We start from the raw sequence: 27,807 nt of genomic DNA, 5'->3' as shown, positions 1-27,807 counted from the left end.
TCTGTGAGATAGGACTGTAGTAGGAGGGTTGTTGTGGTGGGCCACTCTGGCCCCCCTCCCAGAGGTTTCTTCTCACTTCATCTGTTGACTTGACCACGAGCCAAATTCCTCGCTCCTCCCTAGTTCCTCAGCTGGCCTGCCTTATCAGAGACTATCTAGACTGTTGAATTCCTCAGTTGGCCTGCTTTATCAGAGACTAACTAGACTGTTGAATTCCTCAGCTGGCCTGCCTTATCAGAGACTAACTAGACTGTTGAATTCCTCAGCTGGCCTGCCTTATCAGAGACTAACTAGACTGTTGAATTCCTCAGCTGGCCTGCCTTATCAGAGACTAACTAGACTGTTGAATTCCTCAGCTGGCCTGCCTTATCAGAGACGAACTAGACTGTTGAATTCCTCGCTCCTCCCTAGTTCCTCAGCTGGCCTGCCTTATCAGAGACTAACTAGACTGTTGAATTCCTCAGCTGGCCTGCCTTATCAGAGACAAACTAGACTGTTGAATTCCTCGCTCCTCCCTAGTTCCTCAGCTGGCCTGCCTTATCAGAGACTAACTAGACTGTTGAATTCCTCAGCTGGCCTGCCTTATCAGAGACGAACTAGACTGTTGAATTCCTCGCTCCTCCCTAGTTCCTCAGCTGGCCTGCCTTATCAGAGACTAACTAGACTGTTGAATTCCTCGCTCCTCCCTAGTTCCTCAGGTGGCCTGCCTTATCAGAGACGAACTAGACTGTTGAATTCCTCGCTCCTCCCTAGTTCCTCAGGTGGCCTGCCTTATCAGAGACGAACTAGACTGTTGAATTCCTCGCTCCTCCCTAGTTCCTCAGCTGGCCTGCCTTATCAGAGACGAACTATTGCCCTTCATTTCCTTCCCTCTTTAGAAACATGGAACAGAATAGGAACTTTCTACACTTCCCTTTGTCTCACTCAGTAACTTTCCATACACCACGTCCCTATTGACCCTTGATTGACCCCATCATATGGATTCCTTATACATGTAAAGTCATCAATACGTTCAAAACCATTTGTCATTCTGGTTCATTTTATTTGAATCACTTTTCAAGATACCCAAAGTCACTTCACATACAAGATTAATTGTAATAATAAAATCCCACATTAAAATAAGCAAGTTTAAAAACATATACTAAACATAAGGACAGACTAACCAGGGAAAAACCTTAACATGATACATTTCAACTGCTCTGCCTTATTATTATTCGACCATGCTGGTCATTTATGAACATTTGAACATCTTGACCATGTTCTGTTATAATCTCCACCCGGCACAGCCAGAAGAGGACTAGCCACCCCACATAGCCTGGTTCCTCTCTAGGATTCTTCCTAGGTTTTGGCCTTTCTAGGGAGTTTTTCCTAGCCACCGTGCTTCTACACCGGTATTGCTTGCTGTTTGGGGTTTTAGGCTGGGTTTCTGTACAGCACTTTGAGATATCAGCTGATGTACGACGGGCTATATAAATAAATTTGATTTGATGATTTGATTTGATTTAGTCTGATGAAATCACAGAACGCTGTTTATGCAGTAGTCTTGTAAACAGATGAAGTTCTCATACACTCTGTGTGATCGCTGTTTCACTTTACTGCTATACTCAGCTTCTAGATACAGTGTACTGTTTCTCTCTCTCTGTCTCTCTCTGTCTCTCTCTGTGTCTGTTTCTCTCTTTCTTTCTCTCTCTGTGTCTGTGTCTCTGTGTCTGTCTGTGTTTCTCTCTCTGTCTGTCTCCCTGTCTGTCTCTCTCTTTGTCTCTCTTTGTCTCTCTGTCTCTCTCTGTGTCTGTGTCCCTGTCTCTGTGTCTGTCTGTGTTTCTCTCTCTGTTTGTCTCTCTGTCTGTCTCTCTGTCTCTCTCTCTGTCTGTCTCTGCCTTGAGAGTAGAAGCGTAAGTGTGTTTTGGATGTAGGGTAGATGATTGATGAGCTGTGTACAGAGGGGCCTCTATGTCTTGTTCTAGACCGCTCTCTCAGGTGCTTGCTTCACTCTGAAGAGGGATCGGGGGATGGGGGCTCTGACCTGTTTGGATTGAGGGAGTAGAGGGGGTGGGATCAAAACCATTGTCCCGTGTGAAAGAGAGAGGAGAGAGGCATGCTTCAGTAATCTGACATCGGTCTGTTGACTGGCACCTCAGATCTACAAGATAATACACCTTCACCTCAGTCCTTCCTCGTGCTTGCTGTTAGCTGTGAACATTTCATTTGGTAAAGGCTGTAATCTCTCTCTCTCTCTCTCTGTCTCTGTCTCTGTCTCTGTCTCTCTTCTCTCTCTCTCTCCTCTCTCTCTCTTTTTCTTCCCCCAGGTGGTCAGAGTCGTCAAGTCAGTGGTGGTACTCGTTTGGGGGAGCAGAGTGGCTTCATGTGTCCAGACATGGTCCTGGTGGGCAGCGTAAGTTGAATAGGGTGTGTGTCAGTCTGTCTGTCCGTTCATGTCTGTGTGATAACCCTCTGTTCTCCGTCTATAGGACTCTGAGGCCATCTACCAATGGTTGTGTGAGTTCCAGCTGGAGAGCTACACTGCCAACTTCCTCACAGCAGGATACGATGTACTTACTGTCAGTAGGATGACCCCAGAGGTCAGACGCCGGATTATCATACATTTATTGATTACGCTTAATTGATTGACACATTTGAGAGCAAGTGAGATTTTAACACACGCACACCTCTACAAGGTCTCTTTTCACAGCATTGAGATTTAAAACACCTCTACAATGTCTCTTTTCACAGCATTGAGATTTAAAACACCTCTACAAGGTCTCTTTTCACAGCATTGAGATTTAAAACACATCTACAATGTCTCTTTTCACAGCATTGAGATTTAAAACACATCTACAATGTCTCTTTTCACAGCATTGAGATTTAAAACACATCTACAATGTCTCTTTTCACAGCATTGAGATTTAAAACACATCTACAATGTCTCTTTTCACAGCATTGAGATTTAAAACACATCTACAATGTCTCTTTTCACAGCATTGAGATTTAAAACAAACGTATTCCACATTTACTTCTGTTTATTTTTTAGGTCAACAAAATAAATGAGCATGGATAAATGTATTCTGTAGTCATTTTTCTGATTGACAGCCGAGTCGTGGGGTTTCTTAACCTGGTGTATGTCTGTCCAGGACCTGACTGCCATCGGTGTGACCAAACCAGGCCACCGAAAGAAGATCTCCATGGAGATAGGCAACCTGAACATCCCAGAGTGGCTGCCTGACTACACCCCTGTAAGAGACTGTCACATGACCTTTGAACTCTGTACACAGTCTCTGGCTGATGACGACAGGCCTTTGACACTGAAAGAGAGAGTTGTGCAGTAGTCTGTGTAGTCTGTCGGGAATAAGAATTAGTTCTTCATGTTTCATGTAGAGCTTTACAATCAGCAGGAACTGTCTTTTGTCGTACAACTATTGTTCAACAAGCTCACCGTCACTCTGTCATTCTGCCTTCTCTCTCTGTCCATCTCTTTCTTTCTCTCTCTTTCTCTCTCTGTCCATCTCTTTCTTTCTCTTTGTCCATCTCTCTCTTTCTCTCTCTTTCTCTCTCTGTCCATCTCTTTCTTTCTCTCTCTGTCCATCTCTCTCTTTCTCTCTCTTTCTCTCTCTGTCCATCTCTCTCTTTCTCTCTCTGTCCATCTCTCTCTCTCTCTGTCCATCTCTTTCTTTCTCTCTTTCTCTCTCTGTCCATCTCTCTCTCTCTCTCTCTCCTCCGGCTCTCTCTCTCTCTCGGGCTCGCTTTCTCTCTCCCTCCCTCCCTCTCTCCTCCCTCCCTCCCGCTCTCTCTCTCCCCTCCGGCTCTCTCTCTCCCCTCCGGCTCTCTCTCTCCCCTCCGGCTCTCTCTCTCCTCGGGCTCGCTTTCTCTCTCCTCCGTCTCTCTCTCTCTCTCCCTCCTCGGGCTCGCTTTCTCTCTCCTCCGGCTCTCTCTCTCATCGCTCTACTCCCTCTTTCTTTCCTCACTCTCTCTCCTCCCTCTCTCAATTCAATTCAAGGGGCTATATTGGCATGGGAAACGTGTTAACATTGCCAAAGCAAGTGAGGTAGATAATATACAAAAGTGAAATAAACAATAAAAATTAACAGTAAACATTACACATACAGAAGTTTCAAAACAATAAAGACAATCTAAACAGTCAGAAGTCCCCTCTGTCAATTCAATTCTCTCTCTCCTCCCTCTCTCTCTCCTCCCTCTCTGTCCATCTCTCTCTCTCTGTCCATCTCTCTCCTCCCTCTCTCTGCTCCCTCTCTGTCCATCTCTCTCTGTCCATCTCTCTCCTCCCTCTCTGTCCATCTCTCTCTCTCTGTCCATCTCTCTCTCTCTGTCCATCTCTCTCTCTGTCCATCTCTCTCTCCTCCCTCTGTCCATCTCTCTCCTCCCTCTCTGTCCATCTCTCTCTCTCTCTCTCTCTCTCTCTGTCCATCTCTCTGTCTCTCTCTGTCCATCTCTCTCTCTCTGTCCATCTCTCTCTCTCTCTGTCCATCTCTCTCTCTCTCTCTGTCCATCTCTCTCTCTCTCTCTCTCTGTCCATCTCTCTCTCTCTCTCTCTCTGTCCATCTCTCTCTCTCTGTCCATCTCTCTCTCTCCAATTGAATTAAATGTAATAAATGCTTTATTTTAGTTTTTCTCTCCCCCCATCTCTCCCTCTCTCTCTGTCAGTCTGAGCTGTCAGAGTGGTTGAGTGCGATCGGTCTCCCTCAGTACCAGAAGAGACTGTGTGAGAATGGCTATGACACCATCAGCATCGTCAAGGATATCACCTGGGAGGACTTATCAGAGATAGGAATCACCAAGCTGGGTAAGAAATCATCACACTCTTCACATTGTTTAGTTTAAGTGCATCTGTGTGTCAGCAGTGTATGTGAGACATCTTGACCACCCCCTTTTCATCATGACAGCCTTGCTGTTGACAACCAATCAGCAACCTTTTTAACCACTTGTATACAAAAATAACTGTTCATGAAGTTCTTTGTTTTCTGCAATTTGTGTTCCTAGCATTTGTGTTGTTCTGTCTCTCTCAGGTCATCAGAAGAAGCTGATGTTAGCCGTGAAGCGTTTATGTGACCTGCATCGTTCTTGTCACCATGCCAACGGCTCCGACACGCTCCGGCATAAACCTACCACGGTGCCTATTGAGCCCCCCGAGATCCCCTACGACTGCTGCCCCCTTTCCCCTCACACCCCCAGGACACCCTTCCCCTCATTCCATGACAGCGAGCTGAGCACAGAGGTACAGAACACCATGATGGGGAGGGCAGCAGGAGGAGGAGTGGGGAGATGGGGGTTTGGGATGGGTGTGAGGGAGAGCATTAGCCAGGAGAGCATCGGAACGCGCTCCCACGGATCTGGGAATTCTGGAAAATCTGGGAATTTTACTGGATATTCCCAAGAGCTTCACCAACAGACTCTGGCATCGGCTGGAGTGCACAGTCGCTCGGACGAAAGCTTGGGAGGAGGGGGAAGGAGACAGGGGGGAGGAGGTAGTCCAGGGAGAGACCGACAGAGACTCACAGAGGTGTGGCCAGACCAGAAGCGCTACCCCCAGCCACCCACTAAACTACCCATCACCCCCCTCACCCCTCCTCTCACCCCCAGCTCGATGCCACGCTTCGCCTACCCAGACGTGCATAGTAAACCCAAACCTTGCAAGCCCCCTGCCCACCCTCACCCCTTTTCCTCTCCCCAGGCCTCCCCCACACAGAGGGCCTTCAACTACCTCCACACCCAGGAAGGAGGCACCTATCTGTGCCAACGTGGTCTACCCAAGCCCCAGGCTGGAGCAATCCCCCTCCCAGGACAAGGCCTCAACACAGAGGCTCTTAAGAAACGCACCCAGAGTCTGTCCCGCTACGCCCTGTCAGATGGGGAACCGGAAGACGACGAGTCATCACTGCAGGAATCCGTCCCTCCGGTGACCATGCCCTCGTACGCAACACTAGGACGCAAAACAGGCTGCGGCCAATCAAATTCCTCCGCCGTCCAACGCCACATCAGCCGGAGCCACTCATCCGCTGTCCGCTCTCGCCGCAAAGGCCCGCCCCCACCGCCACCTAAGAGGATGAGCTCGGTGAGTGGCAGCCAGGCCAGTGAATCAGGAGTGGCAGTAGTGTCAGGGCAGGTGGAGGTGGGAGGGGTGGAGACAGAGAGTGCAGGCAGTGTGAGAAGCATCGCAGCCAGGCTACAGGGGTCCAGGCCCGGGGGCAGCCCCTCTAAGGGGGTAGTGTTACCCTCCCCTCACACCCCCACCCTCGCCTCCCACAAACCTGTACCCGCTCTGGGGCTGGGAGGCCTGAGGAGGATGGGTGGCGAGCGGAGGGATAGAGATGGAGGGATAAAGAAAAGCCCAGAAGAGGAGGAGAGAGTGCGGAAGGATGGTTCAGTATTGGAAAGCTCTACATCACCTCAGAGTAGCTCCAATGAGAACCTCCCTTTTGCGGAGGAGGGCAACCTCACCATCAAACAACGGCCCAGGATGGGAGCAGGCTTCCGGTCAGACTCTGAAATCCAACCCCGGGCTTCTCCAGAAGACCCAAAAATGCAGGCCTCAAAGTCCTTGGGGGTCCCTGAGTTCAACCTCAAAGAATCGGACACGGTCAAACGACGGCGTCAGCCCAAAGACCGGGACACACACACACTGGACGAGATCTTCACCGCCAGCGAAGACGACGGACACACACAGCCACACACACACAGCCGGTCCAACGGCTTCCACACACACACAAACGGAGACAAGCAAGAGGAGGAAGCAGGTGTGAAGTCAGGGAGCTGTTTACAGAGAACAGAATCGACAGGGAAAGGCCAGAAACCACCCCTGTCGTCCAAACCAACCAGCCCTGTCCTCAAACCTATCCTCACCCCTATACCAGCCAGTCAACAGAAGACCGTGACAGGCAGCACACAGAACCATATAACAGCCAGTCAAAATACACACACAACCACCTGTATACCAGGCAATTCACAGAAACCAGTAACAGCAACCAAAGCAGGCATTCAGCAGAGAACAGTAACATCCAGGCCAACGAATCAGATGCCTGCTACTGTCTCTGCCTCTACACTTCCCCAGCTCAGCTCATCCATAACCTCAGCCCCTACAGCCCAGGCAACCCGCGCTCCATCCTACCGCACCTTGGTGCCTCCAGGCCAGGCAGGGAGAGCAGGAAAGGCCCAGGCTGGTGAGGCCTGCTCGGAGGTGTTGGTTCAGAAGAGGCTGGTTGAGACCAACACATCACTGGAGGCAGCGCTGAAAGTTGTAGAGAGAAAAGCGTCTCAGGATGACTGCACTGACGGGTAAGACAGACACACACACATACACACACACACACACACACACGTGCAGGCAGACACACACACACGTGCAGGCAGGCAGACACACACACACACACACACGTGCAGGCAAACACACACACACACACACACACACACACGTGCAGGCAGACACACACACACGTGCAGGCAGACACACACACACACACACACGTGCAGGCAGACACACAGACACACACACACAGACACTGTGTTAACACTCTCCTCTTTGTTTCCCAATGGCAGCAGCACAGTGAAAGCAGCAGGGAATATCCTGGATGACATCGGCAACATGTTTGATGACCTCGCCGACCAACTGGATGCCATGTTGGAGTAAATACCTCCTCTTCACTCAAGGCAACCTGAATAGGACCCGTAGGATTGGGTTGCAAATTGCACCCTCTTCCCTATAGAGCCCTGGTCAAAAGAAGTGCACTATATAGGGAATAGGGGGCCATTTGGGATGCATCGCTTGAATTGATTAGACTGATGCACTGATCTGCATGTTTCATAGGGTGGATGAGAGAAAGTAGGAGCGGGGAGAGGAAGAGGGAGGGAAAGTGAAAGGGCGAAGGGGGGGCAATGGGGTGAAGAGAGCAGTCACAATGTGGAGAACCACTGACTGCACTTGAAAGAGTGTGGATATCATTAACACACACATCGGGACTTGCCTTAACTGGAGCGCATAACCCTGAATCAATGGTTTTGCTTGGCAAAGACAGCACAATAACAAAGAACAATTTACTGTGTTTTATAACATAGAGCACGGGTTTATGACATAGAGCACGGGTTTATGACATAGAGCACGGGTTTATGACATAGAGCACGGGTTTATGACATAGAGCACGGGTTTATGACATAGAGCACGGGTTTATGACATAGAGCACGGGTTTATGACATAGAGCACGGGTTTATGACATAGAGCACGGGTTTATGACACAGAGCACGGGTTTATGACACAGAGCACGGGTTTATGACACAGAGCACGGGTTTATGACATAGAGCACGGGTTTATGACACAGAGCACGGGTTTATGACACAGAGCACGGGTTTATGACACAGAGCACGGGTTTATGACATAGAGCACGGGTTTATGACACAGAGCACGGGTTTATGACACAGAGCACGGGTTTATGACATAGAGCACGGGTTTATGACATAGAGCACGGGTTTATGACATAGAGCACGGGTTTATGACACAGAGCACGGGTTTATGACATAGAGCACGGGTTTATGACATAGAGCACGGGTTTATGACATAGAGCACGGGTTTATGACACAGAGCACGGGTTTATGACAGAGCACGGGTTTATGACAGAGCACGGGTTTATGACATAGAGCACGGGTTTATGACATAGAGCACGGGTTTATGACATAGAGCACGGGTTTATGACATAGAGCACGGGTTTATGACATAGAGCACGGGTTTATGACACAGAGCACGGGTTTATGACACAGAGCACGGGTTTATGACACAGAGCACGGGTTAATGACACAGAGCACGGGTTAATGACATAGAGCACGGGTTTATGACATAGAGCACAGGTTTATGACATAGAGCACAGGTTTATGACAGAATGAGTGGCTTTGCTACATCTTTGCTCTGAGCCAACCAGATTTTACCACAAAGGGATTAAGGGTCCATGTTTAACATTTATTGTAAATTATATCATATTCTCGTCTTAAACTTTACCCAATCGTATGTTGTGTGTCAATATTCTTACATGAGACTCTTAAATGTTACTGAAAACTGAGATTTTGTTGTTTTTACGTTGCATTTTTTTGTTTTACAAAGGCAGCACCTATTCTCTTCAAAATATACTATACGTGATGTTAGGAGTAACTATGGTAATTAGAAAAGTACTTTGTAAATAAATAAATAAAAGTTTTATGATAACATGTAATATATTCTGAACAAAAATATAAACGCAACATTTTCAAATCAAAATGTATTTGACACATGTGGCGAATGGCAATGAGTAGTCTGGGTAGCCATTTGATTAGCTGTTCAGAGTCTTATGGCCTGGGGGTAGAAGCTGTCTAGAAGCCTCTTGGATCTAGACTTGGCAATCCGGTACCGCAGAGAGAACAGTCTATGACTAGGGTGGATGGGGTCTTTGACAATTTTCAGGGCTTCTTCTGACACCGCCTGGTATAGAGGTCCTGGATGGCAGGAAGCTTGGCTCCAGTGATGTACTGGGCCGTTCACTCTCCCTTCTGTAGTGCCTTGTGGTCGGAGGCCGAGCAGTTGCCATACCAGGCACTGATGCAACCCGTCAGGATGGTGCAGATGTAGAACCTTTTGAGGATCTGAGGTCCCATGCCAAATCTTTTCAGTCTCCTGAGGGGGAATAGGTTTTGTCGTGCCCTCTTCACGACTGTCTTAGTGTGCTTGGACAATGTTAGTTTGTTGGTGATGTGGACGCCAAGGAACTTGAAGCTCTCAACCTGCTCCACTACAGCCCTGTCGATGAGAATGGGGGCGTGCTTGGTCCTCCTTTTCCTGTAGTCCACAATCATCTCTTTTGTCTTGTCTTGATCACGTTGAGGGAGAGGTTGTTGTCCTTGCACCACACGGTCAGGTGTCTAACCTCCCTATAGACTGTCTCATCGTTGTCAATGATCAGACCTACCAATGTTGTCATCAGCGAACTTAATGATGGTGTTGGAGTTGTGCCTGGCCGTGTAGTCATTGCTTTTGTCCAGGGGTGAAAGTGCACTGTGGAGTGCCAATAGAGATTGCATCATCTGTGGATCTGTTGGTGCGGTATGCAAATTGGAGTGGGTCTAGGGTTTCTGGGATAATGGTGTTGATGTGAGCCATAACCAGCCTTTCAAAGCCTTTCATGGCTACAGACATGAGTGCTACGGGTCTGTAGTCAGTTAGGCAGGTTACCAGTTGGTCAGCGCAAGCTCGGAGTACAAGTCTTGGTAATCCGTCTGGACCTGCGGCCTTGTGAATGTTGACCTGTTTTGAGTTATGATCGGATTTACCAAGTGGAGGGCGAGCTTTGTACTCATCTCTGTGTGTGGAGTAAAGGTGGTCTAGAATTTTTTTCCCCCTCTGGTTGCACGTTTAACATGCTGATAGAAATTATGTAAAACTGATTTTAAGTTTCCCTGCATTAAAGTCCCCGGCCACTAGGAGTGCCGCCTCTGGATAAGCGTTTTCCTGTTTGCTTATGGCGGAATACCCCTCATTGAGTGCGGTTTTAAGTGCCAACATCGGTCTGTGGTATGTACGAAAAATACAGCTGAAAACTCTAAGTAGATACAGCTTGTCTGCAACAATTTCACCGATTTTACTGAGAATTCAACAGGTGTAGACCTTAACGTGAAATGCTTACAGTTCATATAGGGAAATCAGTCAATTGAAAGATATTCATTAGGCCCTAATCTATGGATTTCATATGACTGGGCAGGGGTGCGCCAATCAGAATGAGTTTTCCCCCACAAAAGGGCTTTATAATCCTCAGTTTCATCGGCTGTCCAGGTGGCTGGTCACAGAAGATCCCGCAGGTGAAGAAGCCGGATGTGGAGGTCCTGGGCTGCGGTTATGAGGTCGGTTGGACGTACTGCTAAATTCTCTAAAATGACAAGAGGCAGCTTAAGGTAGAGAAATAAATTATCTGGCAGCAGCTCTGGTGGATATTCCTGTGGTCAACATGCCAATTGCATGCTTCTTCAAAATTCACACATCTATGGCATTGTGTTGTCACAGAACTGCACCTTTTAGAGCGGCCTTTTATAGCCCCCAGCACAAGGTGCACAAGTGTAATGATCGTGCCGTTTAAGCAGCTTCTTGATATGCCTGTCCAGGCGGAGGGATTGTCTTGACAAAGGAGAAATGCTCATTAACTTTTTGTGCATATGGAACATTTCTGAGATGTTTCATTTCAGCTCATGAAACAGGGACCAACACATGTTGCGTTTATATTTTTGTTCAGTGTAGTTTATTCTTGATTGTTTGTGAGGTGTGAAAACATTTAAAATGTATCTAAAATATGTATTAAATTAAATTCCATGTATGTTTGACCAAAGTGGAAATCCAGTGTTTTCCCTCCAAAGAGTTCAAAACAAAATGTGTTTGTAAAGCACTATTGTCAAATGAAAGTGCAAGTCTTCAGGCCCAGCTGAGCTGTGGAAGGGGTTGGTGTATGTGACGTGTCAGCTGAGCTGTGGAAGGGGTTGGTGTATGTGACGTGTCAGCTGAGCTGTGGAAGGGGTTGGTGTATGTGACGTGTCAGCTGAGCTGTGGAAGGGGTTGGTGTATGTGACGTGTCAGCTGAGCTGTGGAAGGGGTTGGTGTATGTGACGTGTCAGCTGAGCTGTGGAAGGGGTTAGTGTATGTGACGTGTCAGCTGAGCTGTGGAAGGGGTTAGTGTATGTGACGTGTCAGCTGAGCTGTGGAAGGGGTTGGTGTATGTGACGTGTCAGCTGAGCTGAGCTGTGGAAGGGGTTGGTGTATGTGACGTGTCAGCTGAGCTGTGGAAGGGGTTAGTGTATGTGACGTGTCAGCTGAGCTGTGGAAGGGGTTAGTGTATGTGACGTGTCAGCTGAGCTGTGGAAGGGGTTGGTGTATGTGACGTGTCAGCTGAGCTGTGGAAGGGGTTGGTGTATGTGACGTGTCAGCTGAGCTGAGCTGTGGAAGGGGTTGGTGTATGTGACGTGTCAGCTGAGCTGTGGAAGGGGTTGGTGTATGTGACGTGTCAGCTGAGCTGTGGAAGGGGTTAGTGTATGTGACGTGTCAGCTGAGCTGTGGAAGGGGTTAGTGTATGTGACGTGTCAGCTGAGCTGAGCTGTGGAAGGGGTTGGTGTATGTGACGTGTCAGCTGAGCTGAGCTGTGGAAGGGGTTGGTGTATGTGACGTGTCAGCTGAGCTGAGCTGTGGAAGGGGTTGGTGTATGTGACGTGTCAGCTGAGCTGAGCTGTGGAAGGGGTTGGTGTATGTGACGTGTCAGCTGAGCTGAGCTGTGGAAGGGGTTAGTGTATGTGACGTGTCAGCTGAGCTGTGGAAGGGGTTAGTGTATGTGACGTGTCAGCTGAGCTGTGGAAGGGGTTGGTGTATGTGACGTGTCAGCTGAGCTGTGGAAGGGGTTGGTGTATGTGACGTGTCAGCTGAGCTGTGGAAGGGGTTGGTGTATGTGACGTGTCAGCTGAGCTGTGGAAGGGGTTGGTGTATGTGACGTGTCAGCTGAGCTGTGGAAGGGGTTGGTGTATGTGACGTGTCAGCTGAGCTGTGGAAGGGGTTGGTGTATGTGACGTGTCAGCTGAGCTGTGGAAGGGGTTAGTGTATGTGACGTGTCAGCTGAGCTGTGGAAGGGGTTGGTGTATGTGACGTGTCAGCTGAGCTGAGCTGTGGAAGGGGTTGGTGTATGTGACGTGTCAGCTGAGCTGAGCTGTGGAAGGGGTTGGTGTATGTGACGTGTCAGCTGAGCTGAGCTGTGGAAGGGGTTAGTGTATGTGACGTGTCAGCTGAGCTGAGCTGTGGAAGGGGTTAAAGTATGTGACGTGTCAGCTGAGCTGAGCTGTGGAAGGGGTTAGTGTATGTGAAGTGTCAGCTGAGCTGTGGAAGGGGTTAGTGTATGTGACGTGTCAGCTGAGCTGTGGAAGGGGTTAGTGTATGTGACGTGTCAGCTGAGCTGTGGAAGGGGTTAGTGTATGTGACGTGTCAGCTGAGCTGTGGAAGGGGTTAGTGTATGTGACGTGTCAGCTGAGCTGAGCTGTGGAAGGGGTTGGTGTATGTGACGTGTCAGCTGAGCTGTGGAAGGGGTTAGTGTATGTGACGTGTCAGCTGAGCTGAGCTGTGGAAGGGGTTAGTGTATGTGACGTGTCAGCTGAGCTGAGCTGTGGAAGGGGTTAAAGTATGTGACGTGTCAGCTGAGCTGTGCTGTGGAAGGGGTTAGTGTATGTGACGTGTCAGCTGAGCTGTGGAAGGGGTTGGTGTATGTGACGTGTCAGCTGAGCTGAGCTGTGGAAGGGGTTAGTGTATGTGACGTGTCAGCTGAGCTGTGCTGTGGAAGGGGTTAGTGTATGTGACGTGTCAGCTGAGCTGTGGAAGGGGTTGGTGTATGTGACGTGTCAGCTGAGCTGTGGAAGGGGTTGGTGTATGTGACGTGTCAGCTGAGCTGTGGAAGGGGTTGGTGTATGTGACGTGTCAGCTGAGCTGTGGAAGGGGTTGGTGTATGTGACGTGTCAGCTGAGCTGAGCTGTGGAAGGGGTTGGTGTATGTGACGTGTCAGCTGAGCTGAGCTGTGGAAGGGGTTGGTGTATGTGACGTGTCAGCTGAGCTGAGCTGTGGAAGGGGTTAGTGTATGTGACGTGTCAGCTGAGCTGTGGAAGGGGTTGGTGTATGTGACGTGTCAGCTGAGCTGAGCTGTGGAAGGGGTTGGTGTATGTGACGTGTCAGCTGAGCTGTGGAAGGGGTTAGTGTATGTGACGTGTCAGCTGAGCTGAGCTGTGGAAGGGGTTGGTGTATGTGACGTGTCAGCTGAGCTGAGCTGTGGAAGGGGTTGGTGTATGTGACGTGTCAGCTGAGCTGAGCTGTGGAAGGGGTTGGTGTATGTGACGTGTCAGCTGAGCTGAGCTGTGGAAGGGGTTGGTGTATGTGACGTGTCAGCTGAGCTGAGCTGTGGAAGGGGTTAGTGTATGTGACGTGTCAGCTGAGCTGTGGAAGGGGTTAGTGTATGTGACGTGTCAGCTGAGCTGTGGAAGGGGTTGGTGTATGTGACGTGTCAGCTGAGCTGTGGAAGGGGTTGGTGTATGTGACGTGTCAGCTGAGCTGTGGAAGGGGTTGGTGTATGTGACGTGTCAGCTGAGCTGTGGAAGGGGTTGGTGTATGTGACGTGTCAGCTGAGCTGTGGAAGGGGTTGGTGTATGTGACGTGTCAGCTGAGCTGTGGAAGGGGTTGGTGTATGTGACGTGTCAGCTGAGCTGTGGAAGGGGTTAGTGTATGTGACGTGTCAGCTGAGCTGTGGAAGGGGTTGGTGTATGTGACGTGTCAGCTGAGCTGAGCTGTGGAAGGGGTTAGTGTATGTGACGTGTCAGCTGAGCTGAGCTGTGGAAGGGGTTGGTGTATGTGACGTGTCAGCTGAGCTGAGCTGTGGAAGGGGTTGGTGTATGTGACGTGTCAGCTGAGCTGAGCTGTGGAAGGGGTTAGTGTATGTGACGTGTCAGCTGAGCTGAGCTGTGGAAGGGGTTAAAGTATGTGACGTGTCAGCTGAGCTGAGCTGTGGAAGGGGTTAGTGTATGTGACGTGTCAGCTGAGCTGTGGAAGGGGTTAGTGTATGTGACGTGTCAGCTGAGCTGTGGAAGGGGTTAGTGTATGTGACGTGTCAGCTGAGCTGTGGAAGGGGTTAGTGTATGTGACGTGTCAGCTGAGCTGTGGAAGGGGTTAGTGTATGTGACGTGTCAGCTGAGCTGAGCTGTGGAAGGGGTTGGTGTATGTGACGTGTCAGCTGAGCTGTGGAAGGGGTTGGTGTATGTGACGTGTCAGCTGAGCTGTGGAAGGGGTTAGTGTATGTGACGTGTCAGCTGAGCTGAGCTGTGGAAGGGGTTAGTGTATGTGACGTGTCAGCTGAGCTGAGCTGTGGAAGGGGTGACAGTATGTGACGTGTCAGCTGAGCTGTGCTGTGGAAGGGGTTAGTGTATGTGACGTGTCAGCTGAGCTGTGGAAGGGGTTGGTGTATGTGACGTGTCAGCTGAGCTGAGCTGTGGAAGGGGTTAGTGTATGTGACGTGTCAGCTGAGCTGTGCTGTGGAAGGGGTTAGTGTATGTGACGTGTCAGCTGAGCTGTGGAAGGGGTTGGTGTATGTGACGTGTCAGCTGAGCTGTGGAAGGGGTTGGTGTATGTGACGTGTCAGCTGAGCTGTGGAAGGGGTTGGTGTATGTGACATGTCAGCTGAGCTGTGGAAGGGGTTGGTGTATGTGACGTGTCACCTGAGCTGAGCTGTGGAAGGGGTTGGTGTATGTGACGTGTCAGCTGAGCTGAGCTGTGGAAGGGGTTGGTGTATGTGACGTGTCAGCTGAGCTGAGCTGTGGAAGGGGTTAGTGTATGTGACGTGTCAGCTGAGCTGTGGAAGGGGTTGGTGTATGTGACGTGTCAGCTGAGCTGAGCTGTGGAAGGGGTTAGTGTATGTGACGTGTCAGCTGAGCTGTGGAAGGGGTTGGTGTATGTGACGTGTCAGCTGAGCTGTGGAAGGGGTTAGTGTATGTGACGTGTCAGCTGAGCTGTGGAAGGGGTTAGTGTATGTGACGTGTCAGCTGAGCTGTGGAAGGGGTTAGTGTATGTGACGTGTCAGCTGAGCTGAGCTGTGGAAGAGGTTGGTGTATGTGACGTGTCAGCTGAGCTGTGGAAGGGGTTGGTGTATGTGACGTGTCAGCTGAGCTGTGGAAGGGGTTGGTGTATGTGACGTGTCAGCTGAGCTGAGCTGTGGAAGGGGTTAGTGTATGTGACGTGTCAGCTGAGCTGTGGAAGGGGTTAGTGTATGTGACGTGTCAGCTGAGCTGTGGAAGGGGTTAGTGTATGTGACGTGTCAGCTGAGCTGTGGAAGGGGTTGGTGTATGTGACGTGTCAGCTGAGCTGTGGAAGGGGTTGGTGTATGTGACGTGTCAGCTGAGCTGTGGAAGGGGTTGGTGTATGTGACGTGTCAGCTGAGCTGTGGAAGGGGTTGGTGTATGTGACGTGTCAGCTGTGCTGTGGAAGGGGTTAGTGTATGTGACGTGTCAGCTGAGCTGTGGAAGGGGTTAGTGTATGTGACGTGTCAGCTGAGCTGTGGAAGGGGTTGGTGTATGTGACGTGTCAGCTGAGCTGTGGAAGGGGTTGGTGTATGTGACGTGTCAGCTGAGCTGAGCTGTGGAAGGGGTTAGTGTATGTGACGTGTCAGCTGAGCTGAGCTGTGGAAGGGGTTGGTGTATGTGACGTGTCAGCTGTGTGTTCACACCAATACATTACAGTAGAACAGTCTTGGATGGTTCTAATCTACTGCATAGCATCAGGCTTTAAACCGAGCTGTACTACTGTAACCTACAGTAAGCCCTGACATAGTAAAAAACACAAACCGAGCTGTACTACTGTAACCTACAGTAAGCCCTGACATAGTAAAAAACATAAACCGAGCTGTACTACTGTAACCTACAGTAAGCCCTGACATAGTAAAAAACATAAACCGAGCTGTACTACTGTAACCTACAGTAAGCCCTGACATAGTAAAAAACACAAACCGAGCTGTACTACTGTAACCTACAGTAAGCCCTGACATAGTAAAAAACATAAACCGAGCTGTACTACTGTAACCTACAGTAAGCCCTGACATAGTAAAAAACATAAACCGAGCTGTACTACTGTAACCTACAGTAAGCCCTGACATAGTAAAAAACATAAACCGAGCTGTACTACTGTAACCTACAGTAAGCCCTGACATAGTAAAAAACACAAACCGAGCTGTACTACTGTAACCTACAGTAAGCCCTGACATAGTAAAAAACACAAACCGAGCTGTACTACTGTAACCTACAGTAAGCCCTGACATAGTAAAAAACATAAACCGAGCTGTACTACTGTAACCTACAGTAAGCCCTGACATAGTAAAAAACACAAACCGAGCTGTACTACTGTAACCTACAGTAAGCCCTGACATAGTAAAAAACACAAACCGAGCTGTACTACTGTAACCTACAGTAAGCCCTGACATAGTAAAAAACACAAACCGAGCTGTACTACTGTAACCTACAGTAAGCCCTGACATAGTAAAAAACACAAACCGAGCTGTACTACTGTAACCTACAGTAAGCCCTGACATAGTAAAAAACATAAACCGAGCTGTACTACTGTAACCTACAGTAAGCCCTGACATAGTAAAAAACACAACCGAGCTGTACTACTGTAACCTACAGTAAGCCCTGACATAGTAAAAAACACAAACCGAGCTGTACTACTGTAACCTACAGTAAGCCCTGACATAGTAAAAAACACAAACCGAGCTGTACTACTGTAACCTACAGTAAGCCCTGACATAGTAAAAAACATAAACCGAGCTGTACTACTGTAACCTACAGTAAGCCCTGACATAGTAAAAAACACAAACCGAGCTGTACTACTGTAACCTACAGTAAGCCCTGACATAGTAAAAAACACAAACCGAGCTGTACTACTGTAACCTACAGTAAGCCCTGACATAGTAAAAAACACAAACCGAGCTGTACTACTGTAACCTACAGTAAGCCCTGACATAGTAAAAAACACAAACCGAGCTGTACTACTGTAACCTACAGTAAGCCCTGACATAGTAAAAAACACAAACCGAGCTGTACTACTGTAACCTACAGTAAGCCCTGACATAGTAAAAAACACAAACCGAGCTGTACTACTGTAACCTACAGTAAGCCCTGACATAGTAAAAAACACAAACCGAGCTGTACTACTGTAACCTACAGTAAGCCCTGACATAGTAAAAAACACAAACCGAGCTGTACTACTGTAACCTACAGTAAGCCCTGACATAGTAAAAAACATAAACCGAGCTGTACTACTGTAACCTACAGTAAGCCCTGACATAGTAAAAAACACAAACCGAGCTGTACTACTGTAACCTACAGTAAGCCCTGACATAGTAAAAAACACAAACCGAGCTGTACTACTGTAACCTACAGTAAGCCCTGACATAGTAAAAAACATAAACCGAGCTGTACTACTGTAACCTACAGTAAGCCCTGACATAGTAAAAAACATAAACCGAGCTGTACTACTGTAACCTACAGTAAGCCCTGACATAGTAAAAAACACAAACCGAGCTGTACTACTGTAACCTACAGTAAGCCCTGACATAGTAAAAAACATAAACCGAGCTGTACTACTGTAACCTACAGTAAGCCCTGACATAGTAAAAAACATAAACCGAGCTGTACTACTGTAACCTACAGTAAGCCCTGACATAGTAAAAAACATAAACCGAGCTGTACTACTGTAACCTACAGTAAGCCCTGACATAGTAAAAAACACAAACCGAGCTGTACTACTGTAACCTACAGTAAGCCCTGACATAGTAAAAAACATAAACCGAGCTGTACTACTGTAACCTACAGTAAGCCCTGACATAGTAAAAAACATAAACCGAGCTGTACTACTGTAACCTACAGTAAGCCCTGACATAGTAAAAAACATAAACCGAGCTGTACTACTGTAACCTACAGTAAGCCCTGACATAGTAAAAAACACAAACCGAGCTGTACTACTGTAACCTACAGTAAGCCCTGACATAGTAAAAAACATAAACCGAGCTGTACTACTGTAACCTACAGTAAGCCCTGACATAGTAAAAAACACAAACCGAGCTGTACTACTGTAACCTACAGTAAGCCCTGACATAGTAAAAAACACAAACCGAGCTGTACTACTGTAACCTACAGTAAGCCCTGACATAGTAAAAAACACAAACCGAGCTGTACTACTGTAACCTACAGTAAGCCCTGACATAGTAAAAAACACAAACCGAGCTGTACTACTGTAACCTACAGTAAGCCCTGACATAGTAAAAAACACAAACCGAGCTGTACTACTGTAACCTACAGTAAGCCCTGACATAGTAAAAAACACAAACCGAGCTGTACTACTGTAACCTACAGTAAGCCCTGACATAGTGAAAAACATAAACCGAGCTGTACTACTGTAACCTACAGTAAGCCCTGACATAGTGAAAAACACAAACCGAGCTGTACTACTGTAACCTACAGTAAGCCCTGACATAGTGAAAAACACAAACCGAGCTGTACTACTGTAACCTACAGTAAGCCCTGACATAGTAAAAAACACAAACCGAGCTGTACTACTGTAACCTACAGTAAGCCCTGACATAGTAAAAAACACAAACCGAGCTGTACTACTGTAACCTACAGTAAGCCCTGACATAGTAAAAAACACAAACCGAGCTGTACTACTGTAACCTACAGTAAGCCCTGACATAGTAAAAAACACAAACCGAGCTGTACTACTGTAACCTACAGTAAGCCCTGACATAGTAAAAAACACAAACCGAGCTGTACTACTGTAACCTACAGTAAGCCCTGACATAGTAAAAAACATAAACCGAGCTGTACTACTGTAACCTACAGTAAGCCCTGACATAGTGAAAAACACAAACCGAGCTGTACTACTGTAACCTACAGTAAGCCCTGACATAGTGAAAAACACAAACCGAGCTGTACTACTGTAACCTACAGTAAGCCCTGACATAGTGAAAAACACAAACCGAGCTGTACTACTGTAACCTACAGTAAGCCCTGACATAGTGAAAAACACAAACCGAGCTGTACTACTGTAACCTACAGTAAGCCCTGACATAGTAAAAAACACAAACCGAGCTGTACTACTGTAACCTACAGTAAGCCCTGACATAGTAAAAAACACAAACCGAGCTGTACTACTGTAACCTACAGTAAGCCCTGACATAGTAAAAAACATAAACCGAGCTGTACTACTGTAACCTACAGTAAGCCCTGACATAGTAAAAAACACAAACCGAGCTGTACTACTGTAACCTACAGTAAGCCCTGACATAGTAAAAAACATAAACCGAGCTGTACTACTGTAACCTACAGTAAGCCCTGACATAGTGAAAAACACAAACCGAGCTGTACTACTGTAACCTACAGTAAGCCCTGACATAGTGAAAAACACAAACCGAGCTGTACTACTGTAACCTACAGTAAGCCCTGACATAGTAAAAAACACAAACCGAGCTGTACTACTGTAACCTACAGTAAGCCCTGACATAGTGAAAAACACAAACCGAGCTGTACTACTGTAACCTACAGTAAGCCCTGACATAGTAAAAAACACAAACCGAGCTGTACTACTGTAACCTACAGTAAGCCCTGACATAGTAAAAAACACAAACCGAGCTGTACTACTGTAACCTACAGTAAGCCCTGACATAATAAAAAACATAAACCGAGCTGTACTACTGTAACCTACAGTAAGCCCTGACATAGTAAAAAACATAAACCGAGCTGTACTACTGTAACCTACAGTAAGCCCTGACATAGTAAAAAACACAAACCGAGCTGTACTACTGTAACCTACAGTAAGCCCTGACATAGTAAAAAACATAAACCGAGCTGTACTACTGTAACCTACAGTAAGCCCTGACATAGTAAAAAACACAAACCGAGCTGTACTACTGTAACCTACAGTAAGCCCTGACATAGTAAAAAACACAAACCGAGCTGTACTACTGTAACCTACAGTAAGCCCTGACATAGTAAAAAACACAAACCGAGCTGTACTACTGTAACCTACAGTAAGCCCTGACATTGTGCTTTTTACTATCTGCAACTTTGTTTTCCCACTTGTTTGGAAAACTGTGGGGTGTGTCTTGGCAACTGTAACTGCCATTTTAATTCTGTGGTAACACCGTGCCACCCCCAAAACCAAACACAAGGGGGCGGAGTTGAGCCCATTTCGGTGACGGTTTGTTGAAGAGAAAACGGCTTCCGTATGTATTTAACTTTTATGACAATGCACCGTTACAATCGACTGACTTTTCGTGTGGAGTTAAAACAAACTTGTATTTCATCCAACCGTTTGTATGCATCTTCTCTGTCATGTCAATGTATTTACATTATAGCTCAAAAACATTCCATGATTCTAGCATTGTGGTATTTAACAGTTTTGTGCTTAATATTTTCTTGTGTCGCTGCTTCTGTTTCACGCACTGTCTTATTACTTTGGTCAGATAGGGATTAGGGTGCCATTTGGGATGTACCCTATTTAGTGCACCTTTTGAGTAGTGCTCTAAATAGGGATTAGGGTGCTATTTGGGAATTGTGACGCAGTCAGTTACTCGAGCATTAAACAGCCAGTATAGACAGATTATGCAGTACAATACCCATCAATACTGTACTTATAGTTCGTTCACCCAAATTAAATATTGGTTTCATGACCCTGTAAAAGGTGAGACCGCAATGCATGCTTTGGTTTTGTTCACCTGACCACTGTCTCCAAATGCTAATTTATGTCATTTGGGTGAACTATTACTCAAACTGTTTGTACTGTACACAACCTTAACCAGTGTTAGTAAGTACGATGTATTTACAGGAACAGTAAAGTGACATTCTCACGTCAGAACATTGTTTTAGATCACGGACTTGCTGATTGGTCTGTTCTAGAGCAGCGTTTCCCAAACTGTGTCCTGGGGACCCCGAGGGGTGCACGTTTTTGTTGATTTTGTAAGACAAAAAAATCCTCAGGACCCAGGACCCAGCTTGGGAAACGCTGCTCTAGAACACTAGCCCTTGACTTGCTGATTGGTCAATACACGCCCACCTGCTTACAACATTAAAAAGGAGAATTTATACAAACGCGGTCATTTTCCTTTGAGATCCCACAGAGAATGCCTTTCCTCACACACACACACGTTAAAAAAGACAAAAGACATGTTTGATACCACATTTATACCAGTCATCCTCAAGACATTTGACAACTCAGCCCTTGTACCGTACACAGCCAGTAGCGCCCTGGACCAGAGCTGCCACATATACAGTAGGCTAACACTCCCGTCAACCCAGAAAGATTCTGGAACAGTCTTCAAACAAATTGAGGATTTCTTTCTTTAAGACGGAAATTGTATTTTGAGTTATGTACAAATCTAGAAGACACAATCGTCATTCTTTAAAACGATGAGACATAGGCAGGACAAAAAGTTGAATCACAACGATAAAAATACCGTAGGATTTTACAATAGTGGTGATTGAACACCAGTTTGGACAGGTTAACTTTACAGTTAAACAACAGTTTACTTTGGGTTAACATCTAGAACCACATACCTCAGTCCCTTTAACCGAAATGTGACCCAACAATGATTGTCACATATAGAACAGAGAATCTCATGTATTCTGAATGGGTTCTACAGTCTAAGAATTGACATGTCAACATCTTCAAAAAGATAGGGTAGTACACCAGTGGTCAGCATTAGAATGACACATTTCCTGAACAAATTCAGTGATATTTGCTAACCAGACGTGTCGACCTCATTAATTATTTTGTATTGCTAAAGAATTCAGATGGTTAGTCATTCATTAAGGGCTGAGTTTCATCCATATCGCAGAAGATCCAGGTTCAAATGTAAAGGTCATTTCTGATTGCGTCAACGTTTACTGTGAATGCAGTCTCCGCAAACGCAGGAAAATTCACTAACTTTAGATGAAGAAATAACTTGGATCTTCCACCATACGGATTGAGCCCAGTGATCAGGCAGAAGTACTAAACATGAGTCTCTGGAAAGAAGGTTTTGATTCATCTTAACTCATCCCGAAAAACTCAATCACTCCCAGCTTGCTATTAGCTAGCTCGTGATTCTACAAGGAAGTATAGCAACCAATCAGATTGCAGATAGACTGACAATAAGATTCAACAGACCTTCATGATACACATTCATTTCTTATTTCCATATATTCCATCATCTTTGATTTCTTCATCATCCTACTAGATGGAAACTATACAATGTTTCTTATGCAGGAGTGGCATTTCAATTATTTTTTTATTGAAAAAAAATAAAGTGGAAAACCCCTCAATTAGCACATGAAAATCACAAAATATTAACACTGTTCATGTCGTACATTGTGTGTCTGCTTGAGAGAGAGAGCAAAAGAAGGAGCGAGGGCGAGAGAAAGGAGGAAGGAAAGGTGATTTATAGGTTACTGAAGAGTTCGTTCCTCTTGCTCCAGTCCATGGCAGGGGCCTTCTTGGATGAGCGTTTCTGGTGAGCTCTCTCCTTGGCCTGGGCTAGAGACATGCTGAGGCTCGCATTCGGCTCCTTAACCGGAGGCACCCGGACCTAGAGAGAGAGAACATTATGCGTTACTCCATACGTAAAACGGCCACGGGGGGAGTTTGGGGACCCCCAATATTCAACACAGGCCGATTCAATAAATTTAGAAAAGGTTGAGGGTCGGGGATAGAATATGTACATAAGCAATGGCAAAATGTATAGGAATTGCAAGAAAATGGCTTTAAAACGGCAACATTTTCCATCAGCCTCATAACAAAATTTGTGGAATTGCATTAGTAAACTACATGACTGATACGGTTTTCAAAATACCCCTCGAGGCCATAAAGTCATGTAGAATAGCAGAAACTTTTTGATATTATAATAATTCACAGGAATATTTACATAAGACTCAGTCATCTTTTGTATCTTCTGAATATTTATCTTGATGATTAGTGACGACTTATCCTTCCACTTATACTGGGTTTTCAAAACACCCTGCACATTGCACACACACACACACACACACACACACACACACACCTCTGGTGGAGGGGTGCTGGCAGCGGATGTTGGTAGAGAGGCAGTGGAGGTGGTGCTGGATGTCGATGCACTGACAGACACCTTAGGCTTTACTGCTACCTTACCATCCAGCTGTAGAGATGACACAAATACACTATAAACACAGCTTACACCTTACTGTTCAAATGTACACACAACCCCCTTGATTACCTGCATCACACACACACACATCAGCTAAACACACCTCAGAAACATACAGCACGTTGCCATCACCAGTGGGTGTGATGGCCACTAGGGGTCGGGATTCACCTTGTGGTACCCTACTCACAGCAACCTATGTGATTCTATTATCTGGCTGAGACAACACTAATCACTGTGGCCACTAGGGGTCGGGATTCACCTTGGTACCCTACTCACAGCAACCTGTGTGATTCTATTAACTGGCTGAGACAACACACCAACACTGATCACTGTGCAGTCTTATTTGCTGCTGAACATTGACACCCATTCTCATTGACGGGGCTGTAGTGGAGCAGGTTGAGAGTTTCAAGTTCCTTGGTGTCCACATCACTAACAAACTAACATTGTCCAAGCACACCAAGACAGTTGTGAAGATGGCACGACAAAACCTATTCCCCCTCAGGAGACTGAAAGGATTTGTCGTGGGTCCTCAAAAGGTTTTACAGCTGCACCATCGAGAGCATTCACTGCCTGGTATGGCAACTGCTCGGCCTCCGACCGCAAGGCACTACAGAGGGTAGTGCGAACGGCCCAGTACATCACTGGAGCCAAACTTCCTGCCATCCAGGACCTCTATACCAGGCGGTGTCAGAGGAAGGCCCTAAAAATTGTCAAAGACTCCAGCCACCCTAGTCAGACTGTTCTCTATGCAATCGCAAGGCAAGTGGCACCGGAGCACCAAGTCTAGGTCCAAGAGGCTTCTAAACAGCTTCTACCTCTCTCTGTTGTCATCTATGCATAGTCACTTTAATAACTCCACCTACATGTACATATTACCTCAATTACCTCGACTAACCGGTGCAACCGCACATTGACTCTGTACCGGTACCCCCCCCCCCCGTCTCGCTATTGTTATTTTACAGCTGCTCTTTAATTACTTGTTACTTTTATGTCTTATTCTTATTTTTTAACTGCATTGATGGTTAGGGGCTCGTAAGTAAGCATATCGGTTGGTAAGATCTACACCGGTTGTATTTGGCCGTTGTGACTAATAAAATTTGATTTTGATTTGATCACCTGCTCAGAGACATTATAATGTGTATGTTCTCTACTCTCAGCTCTGTCGCCCTGAGTTAGTGGGATAGTCGGATAGTTAGCCATCTCATCTCATTAGCATAATCTCCAGCACGCCTCAGGAATTACAGAGGCTCCCAATCCCAGAGAGAGAGAGAGCACACTGGCCCACTGTCCACCGCTCTGATCCGACAGTTACCATGGTGACAGGGTCAGCCACGATATCGTCGCTGCCAATCCCCTAGGCTCGTTCCCAGGGTGTCATGGCTTCTTTGTCAGTCAGGGACAAATCTTATATGGCAACCCATTATCTATTAAGTGCACTGCTTTTGACTAGAGCCCAATGGGTAAAGGGGACAGGGTGCCATTTTGGGACACAGCGTTAGTGTCACTGCTTTAGATTGGTCTGCTCTCAATGAGGTGTGATTATAGTGCGTGGTTAATACCACACCCCCATCTTATCTAGCCAAAGACTTATTTAGGTTTCTGATTTACCAATTCAAGCTCTGAATCATGTGAATGTGTACGGCAGAGCGAGAGAAGGAACATTCGGTCTAGGATGAGTGATTGTTGAGGAAAGTTTTCCCACGAGAACCGTCCTAATCTCTATCCAGGAATGTCCACTTTGGTGATAAGAGCCCGAGAGAAGTGCCCCCCCCCCCCACACACTCCTCACCTCCTCTTCTTCTGCTCCTCCATTGGACACAGGTTCAGGAAGAGGTCCTAGAGGAAACAGACAAAAAAGCCAAATCAGCTGACCGGTTCTGTGGAACAATAGTTTAGTCACCATTGTGGATAAGGAATAGTGATATTAAGAGGACACACACAACCTTTCAAAAGTTTGGGGTCACTTAGAATGTTTTTGTCTATTAACATCAAATTGATCAGAAATACAGTGTAGACATTGTTAATGTTGTAAATGACTATTGCAGCTGGAAACTGCTTACTTTTTAAATGGAATATCTACATCGGCGTACAGAGGCCCATTATCAGCAGCCATCACTCCTGTGTTCCAAAGGCATGTTGTGTTGGCTAATCCAAGTTTATCATTTTAAAAGGCTAATTGATCATTAGAAAAGCATTTAGCAATTATGTTAGCACAGCTGAAAACTGTTGTCCTGATTAAAGAAGAAATAAAACTGGCCTTATTGAGTAGTTGAGTATCTGGAGCGTCAGCATTTGTGGGTTCGATTACAGGCTCAAAATGGCCAGAAGCAAAGACCTTTCTTCTGAAACTCGTCAGTCTATTCTTGTTTTGAGAAATGAAGGCTATTACATGCGAGAAATTGCCAAGAAACTGAAGATCTTGTACAACGCTGTGTACTACTCCCTTCACAGAACAGTGCAAACTGGCTCTAACCAGAATAGAAGGAGTGGGAGGCCCCGGTGCACAACTGAGCAAGAGGACAAGTACATTAGTGTCTAGTATGAGAAACAGACGCCTCACAAGTCCTCAACTGGCAGCTTCATTTAAATAGTACCCGCAAAACACCAGTCTCAGGGTCAACAGTGAAGAGGCGACTCCGGGATGGTGGCCTTCTAGGCAGAGTTGCAAAGAAAAAGCCATATCTCAGACTGGCCAATAAAAATAAAAGATTAAGATGGGCAAAAGACCACAGACATTGGACAGAGGAACCCTGCCTAGAAGGCCAGCATCCTGGAGTCGCCTCTTCACCGTTGAAACTGGTTTTGTATATGGACACCCCTTCAAATTAGTGGATTCTGCTATTTCAGCCACACCCGTTACTGGCAGGTGTATAAAATCGAGCACACAGCCATGCAATCTCCATACACAAACATTGGCAGTAGAGTGGCTTTACTGAAGAGCTCAGTGACTTTCAAAGTAGCACCGTCATAGGATGCCACCTTTCCAACAAGTCCGTTCATAAAGTTTGTCCTGCTAGAGCATGTCCCGGTAAACTGTGAGTACTGCTATTGAAACGTCTAGGAGAAACTACCGCTCAGCCACAAAGTGGTGGGCCACACAAACTCACAGAGCGGGACCACAGAATGCTGAAGAGTGTCGAGCATAAAAATAGTCTGTCCTCGGTTGCAACACTCACTCCAAACTGCTTCTGGAAGCAACGTCAGCACAAAAACTGTTCCGTCGGGAGCTTCATGAAAATGGGTTTCCATGGCCAAGCAGCAGCACACAAGCCTAAGATCACCATGTGCAATGCCAAGCATCAGCTGGAGTGGTGTAAAGCTCGCCGCCATTGGACAAAAGGGAAACGCGTTCTCTGGAGTGATCAAATCAAAGTTTGTCACGTGCGCCGAATAGAACAGGTGTAGACCTTACAGTGAAATGCTTACTTACAGGCTCTAACCAATAGTGCGGAGAAAAAAAAAGTGTATGTGTGTGTGAGTGTGTGTGTAGGTAAGTAAAGAAGTAAAACAACAGTATTTTTACAGACAGTTGAAAATAAGAGGAGCAAGGCTATATACAGACACCTGTTAGTCAGGCTTATTGAAGTAATATGTACATGTAGGTATGGTTAAAGTGACTGTGCATATATGATGAACAGAGAGTAGCAGTAGCATAAAAAGAGGGGTTGGCAGGTGGTGGGACACAATGCAGACAGCCTGGTTAGCCAATGTGCGGGAGCACTGGTTGGTCGGGCTAATTGAGGGGCCAATAGTATGTACATGAATGTATAGTTAAAGTGACTATAAGATAAACAGAGAGTAGCAGCAGTGGTTCCAACTTCATGGCAACAGTTTGGGGAAGGCCCTTTCCTGTTTAAGCATGACAATGCCTCTGTGCCAAGCAAGATCCATACAGAAATTTTTTTTTTTTTTTTTAGATCGGTGTGGAAGAACTTGACTGGCCTGCACAGAGCCCTGACCTCAACCCCACCGAACACCTTCGGGATGAATTGGAACACCGAAAATGAGCCAGGCCTATATCGTCCCAACATCAGTGCCCGACCTCACTAATGCTCGTGGCTGAATGGAAGCAAATCCCTGCATT

The 27,807-nt window shown here is 46.7% G+C and overlaps 2 protein-coding genes across 7 annotated transcripts in view; one reads left to right on the top strand and one right to left on the bottom strand.

Moving 5' to 3' along the window:
• Positions 1–9,403, top strand: part of LOC110499540 (caskin-2) — a 76,613-nt gene extending 67,210 nt beyond the window's left edge. For 4 of the 6 annotated variants that reach the window (XM_036956287.1, XM_036956286.1, XM_036956289.1 and 1 more), the window contains 6 exons: positions 2,307–2,392; positions 2,469–2,579; positions 3,129–3,230; positions 4,657–4,795; positions 5,019–7,284; positions 7,540–9,403. In XM_036956287.1, coding sequence (XP_036812182.1) covers positions 2,307–2,392; positions 2,469–2,579; positions 3,129–3,230; positions 4,657–4,795; positions 5,019–7,284; positions 7,540–7,636 — 2,801 coding nt within the window. In that variant the 3' untranslated portion in view covers positions 7,637–9,403. The remainder of the gene's footprint in view (positions 1–2,306; positions 2,393–2,468; positions 2,580–3,128; positions 3,231–4,656; positions 4,796–5,018; positions 7,285–7,539) is intronic. The other 2 variants (XR_005037999.1, XM_036956290.1) reach the window with 2 other exon arrangements.
• A 12,327-nt stretch (positions 9,404–21,730) lies between these two features.
• The window catches only part of LOC110499432 (Na(+)/H(+) exchange regulatory cofactor NHE-RF1), a 40,135-nt gene continuing 34,058 nt past the window's right edge, over positions 21,731–27,807 (bottom strand). Inside the window, exons 4-6 of the mRNA XM_021576572.2 lie at positions 25,513–25,559; positions 23,604–23,714; positions 21,731–23,129 (exon numbers count right to left, since the gene is read on the bottom strand). Coding sequence (XP_021432247.2) covers positions 22,983–23,129; positions 23,604–23,714; positions 25,513–25,559 — 305 coding nt within the window. The 3' untranslated portion in view covers positions 21,731–22,982. The remainder of the gene's footprint in view (positions 23,130–23,603; positions 23,715–25,512; positions 25,560–27,807) is intronic.

This window comes from Oncorhynchus mykiss, chromosome 20 (genome assembly GCF_013265735.2).
Source record: "Oncorhynchus mykiss isolate Arlee chromosome 20, USDA_OmykA_1.1, whole genome shotgun sequence".
In the NCBI taxonomy this organism is placed as follows: Eukaryota; Metazoa; Chordata; class Actinopteri; order Salmoniformes; family Salmonidae; genus Oncorhynchus; species Oncorhynchus mykiss.
The sequence above is the reverse complement of the archived record's forward strand: the minus strand, read 5'-3'. Positions and strand labels throughout refer to the sequence as shown.